The sequence below is a fragment of the Monoraphidium neglectum genome (genome assembly GCF_000611645.1).
Source record: "Monoraphidium neglectum strain SAG 48.87 unplaced genomic scaffold scaffold04518, whole genome shotgun sequence".
Classification (NCBI taxonomy): Eukaryota; Viridiplantae; Chlorophyta; class Chlorophyceae; order Sphaeropleales; family Selenastraceae; genus Monoraphidium; species Monoraphidium neglectum.
In genome coordinates this window covers 1-4,361 of record NW_014009111.1, presented here as the reverse complement: position 1 = coordinate 4,361, position 4,361 = coordinate 1, and the positions used below count along the sequence as shown (strand labels likewise).

At 61.9% G+C, this 4,361-nt stretch overlaps 3 protein-coding genes across 3 annotated transcripts; all 3 read right to left on the bottom strand.

Moving 5' to 3' along the window:
• Positions 1 to 104: 104 nt before the first annotated feature.
• MNEG_14478 (agmatine deiminase) lies at positions 105 to 1,503 on the bottom strand (the record flags this gene model as incomplete). Its single annotated transcript, XM_014037052.1, has 4 exons — positions 105 to 244; positions 508 to 745; positions 1,043 to 1,302; positions 1,449 to 1,503. The coding sequence occupies 4 exons, from the start codon at positions 1,501 to 1,503 to the stop codon at positions 105 to 107; spliced, it is 693 nt and encodes a 230-aa protein (XP_013892506.1).
• Positions 1,504 to 2,311: 808 nt separating this feature from the next.
• On the bottom strand, positions 2,312 to 2,692 carry MNEG_14477 (hypothetical protein; the record flags this gene model as incomplete). The annotated part of the gene is made up of 1 exon (XM_014037051.1): positions 2,312 to 2,692. The coding sequence occupies one exon, from the start codon at positions 2,690 to 2,692 to the stop codon at positions 2,312 to 2,314; it is 381 nt and encodes a 126-aa protein (XP_013892505.1).
• A 1,060-nt stretch (positions 2,693 to 3,752) lies between these two features.
• MNEG_14476 (agmatine deiminase) lies at positions 3,753 to 4,307 on the bottom strand (the record flags this gene model as incomplete). Its single annotated transcript, XM_014037050.1, has 2 exons — positions 3,753 to 4,019; positions 4,272 to 4,307. 2 exons carry the CDS (start codon positions 4,305 to 4,307, stop codon positions 3,753 to 3,755), a joined length of 303 nt encoding a protein of 100 aa, XP_013892504.1.
• Between the last annotated feature and the right edge of the window lie 54 nt (positions 4,308 to 4,361).

The following is a 4,361-nucleotide window of genomic DNA, read 5'->3' as shown; positions in this document are numbered from 1 at the left end:
TCGGCAGGTACAGGCTCCCAGCATACTAACGAGGCTGCCTTTAGTGCCAATCAGGCAAGAAGGGCCATGGCCAGGCGGCGGCCGCCCCTGCCTGCTGGCGCCGCTCACCCCTGGCCGTCGCTGTGGATGGAGCCGCCCTCCAGGTGCAGGGGGCACTCGAAGACGGGCAGGCCGTAGTGCTCCAGGACCGCGCGGCCGGCGGCATAGTCCTTGTCCCAGTTGGGCATCATGGCGGGGCGGCCGTCTGGGGGGAGGGAGAGAGGGTGAAGGGCGGGGTGTCGAGGGAGGGCTGAGCGTTTCAGGGCCGAGGGTGCAGCTGAGCATGAAAACGATGCGAAGTTATGCAGGCGAGGGCTGCGTTCAAGAACAGGGCGCTACCCAGACTGCAGGATTTTGCAGCAACCACCTGTGCACAAGCAATTGCCACAGAGCGTCCCACCACAGCTAGCCCATAATAAATACACTTCAGGAAGGCTGGCCCCTGGGTGAGCTGGCTCCTGCGCTCACCCCTGATCTTGCCGGGGGCGCCGTAGCAGTCGTAGTCCCAGTGCACACCCGCCACCTCGCGCTTGCCGGTCTCGGGGTTGGTGCGCGCGATGCAGGTGGGCCCCCAGTCGCGCAGCCAGCCGTCGTTGATGGGCATGGCCACCACGCTCACGTTGGGCGCGTCAGCCAGGTAGCCCCTGGCCTCCTCCACCACTGACGGGTCGGCCCACATGGTCACGGGCTCAAACTGGGAGATGGTCTGGGGTGAGGGGGTGGGGGTGGGAGAGGGGACCGGGAGGCAGGAAGTGAGGGATGCAAAGGGTTGGGTTGCAGGGTGCCAAGTGGGGGGATACAAACTTCAACAGACTACGCCGCGCAGGGACCCTTGCGTGAGCAGAAAGCAATTTCCAGTGCATGGAGCAGGTACGGACTGCAAACTCACACGCTATTCTCAAGAGAGGCGTCGTCACAGGTCCTGGCAGTGCTCGTCGATCAACCCAAGCTGACCACCCTGACCCACCCCCCAAAAGAACCCTCTAGCAGCACCCCGCCCCACCTTGGCGACGGCGGCGTACTGCTTCTTGGCGGGCAGGGCGTCCTCGCGCCACAGGTACTTGTCGTACGGCCAGCCCATCCAGCAGCCCGCATGCTTCTCAAACTCACCGGGCATGGTGAAGCCCTGGGCGGCGGGGGTCTGGGTCGTGTCCACGACGGGGGCGCTGGCCGCAGGGGCCGCGACGGCGCGCGCCGCGAGGGTCGGGCGGCGGAGGGTGGCCGGGGTGCGGGTCGCCTTAGGGGCGGCGACGCGGGGGGTGGCTGCGAGGCATGGTGAAGGAGGTATGAGGTTCCAGATCGTAAGGGGCGTGTGTGGGGGTGCGGGATCGCAGAGGGTCGCACTCCGGTGCGACCCTGCAGTGCCGCGCCCAGCAGCGGCCGCCCAGTGTGCTTGCCAGCCGACCAACCTGCGCGGCAGCCCGTGGTGGGCGCAGTCCTCATCTTCATCATGGTGGACGCCATTGTTGCTGATAGTATCAAAGGCGCAGGTTCAGTGGCGTCGTGTAGCGATCGCGACGAGACTGTCCAGTCCCAGGAGGGCAGCTTATCGAGTGATATAGAAGTTACCTTGTGTAGTTGTATTGTAGCTACGCAGCTTTCAACTCTTTAAGCGATGGAATGGCCCGTGGTAACCCCGGTGACTCAAATAACGCACTTCGACATGGGCTTCAGGCAGGAGGTCATTCAGCAACATTTGGAACATTTGGAACGTATCACTGCGTTCCCGTGCGTCGAGGCTCAGATAATGTTGATACAAGGTTTGTGCATCCCTTGCAACTGTGCGCATGGCGCCTGCGCAGCTGCAGGCACAGTAGCGCTACCTGCGCAGACCCCATTGGGGGTCGCACTCACATCGACAAGCTGGTCCTCAAGGTGCTTCAACTGCTGAATTCCCTGGATGCTGCCATGCTGATGTGATTCAAAGTGAAGCGTGGTGGCTTACCTTGGAAATTTCCTGTAGTTTGCAAGTGCACTGCCTCCACCGCTTGCCATGATCAATTAGACCTGCTGGCTCGAAAAACAGCCTAGACCAAACTTGTTTTGAGCGCTGTCTGGGATGGCACACTCAGATTTGCGTGTCATAATGTGGCATTCGTTGGATTCTTATAATGCGTTGGTAATCTTGTTGTGCGGACGCTTCAGGGCAGTCCAGCCCAAAACTCCAAGCAGCAGCACACAAGGTTCAAAGCGAAAAAAATGGCGTTGCCATGAAAGTAATGTCACAGCTGCGTGGGATGATCCAGTTTTACCCAAGAGCCGCTACAAACGGCTAATGCTGTGCGGCATATACCATGTCACCGTATTGACCCTGCGCATGCTGCTCAGTGCAAGGCCGTCGGGCCAGGATGGACCCCCGCCCAGCCCGCAGCGCGCTCGGCGCCAGGCCCAGCGCAGCCGCCAGACCGCCCGCCGCGGCCGCCGCCGCCTCGCCTGGCGGCTGTCGGCCCCGCCCCAGCACATGGGCTGCCACCACAAGCAGCTGCCCAACCGCCAGCACTGCGCCACTGCAGGTGCCGGTGAACCACATCAGCTCCGCCACCAGCAGCGCACGCGCCACCATGAGGCCGCTGGCCAGCACCAGCAGCAGCTGCTTGCGGCAGCTCACGGCAGGCAGCAGCGTCGCCGGAGAGAGGCATGTCTCGACCAGCATCATCGGTTGTATAACAGGGAGGTTGTGTAACAGGGAGGATATCAGGCAGAGTGGCTGAGAGACATACAAAGCCAACTCAGAGCAAGTATGCGAGCAGTCCGGGCAAGTAAGCATGCAGGATCCAACACTTGCACCCGGTCGTGCTTTGCTCACCAGCCGGCGCAGGGGATGCAGGATAAGGAGCAGGGTGGCCGACCAGGCCTGTCGATCATCCCAGATCAGCCTGACCCGAGCGCTGCCGGACGGCTGTGTACACAGGCCCGCCAGCAGCGCCGCACCGGCGCCGGCAGCAACGGGTGGCAGCCTCTGTTTGTGCAGCCGCCCGGCATGAGCGCACTCTGGGACTGTGCGCATGACAAAAGTTGAGGAGTGAAAGGATCAGGAAAGTGATTCCAGGCGCAGTAACACTCGTGAACGCAGACAACTGGTAGCAGCAGCAGCAGCAGCAGCAGCAGCAGCAGCAGCAGCAGCAGCAGCAGCAGCAGCAGCAGCAGCAGCAGGATTCGGGCGCCCTGCCCGCCACCCACGTTGCGCCTGCACCACGAGGCCCAAACGTTGACGTGTGAGACGGTTTTTGCTTTGTGGGGGGGCTGTCATGCGGCAGTGCACTTTGTTGTGTGGTCGGAGTTTCGGAGGGTCAGGCTGGACTTCCTTGCTGGCTGCGGCATGAATCCTGAACCTGCTGGGCTGGGCATGCAGGGCCACCCAGTCCACACCTGCTGCTTGTTTTCCCCACTTGTCAGGTCCACCCGGGATGTGTAAACATCGCTACACAACACTTTTCAGCAACAGGTCCTTCATTGTGCATTCAACAGTTACATAAGGGCGAGACACATGCTGCCATGTTCATGGCTGGGGATGGTGGATGGCGCACTGAACGCCGGTGCCAATGCTAAAAAAACAGCCTGCCAGCTATTTCAGCGACAGCAAGAGCATTGGGAATGGTTGTTGGGTCGGGTCACGTATGTTAAGCAGGAGAATTTGGTCTCACAGCACAATTTCAATTGGGAGCGGACAAGACAAACACCCTAATTGACCAATCAGCTGCCTCTCGCAAGCCCTAAATGTCACCCGCCAGCACGTGCTGCTGCGTGATGCAGTGGACGTTGCCGGCGTTGAGCAGCACCTCGCGCGTGCCGCCAGGGACGCCCACCACCTTGTACCCGGGGCCGTACGCCGCCTGCAGCACGTCGATGGCCTGCTGGTCAGTGGGGTAGCCAAACTGGGGCACCACGGCGCCGCCGTTGGCGCAGTAGTGGTTGATGTAGCTGCCGGGCAGGCGCGCGTTGGCCAGGCGGGGCACGTAGCCCTTGGTGATGTGCTCGGGCTGCGCGTTGGGTTTGTTTGGGGGGGGAGGGCAAGCAGGTCGGAGGCGGTGAGGGTGGTGCCATGGCATGGGAGGCGGGGGTATGGCAATGCATGGCGCGCAGCAGGATTCATGTTGTAGATAGCCAGCAGGATACTCCAGGCTCAGCCACGGACACTTCCAACCACACGAAACAACGCTCTCCCCTTAGAACAGGCCCCCGAGAGCTGTCACCCTCACCAAGCCCCTCCCCCAATGCAAAACCCGTCTCACGTCGATGGTGTCGGCCTCGTGGTGTGTGCGGAACATGGGTGGCGGGCAGGGCACCTTGATGACCTCGATCTTGCGGCCGCGCGCATCAGT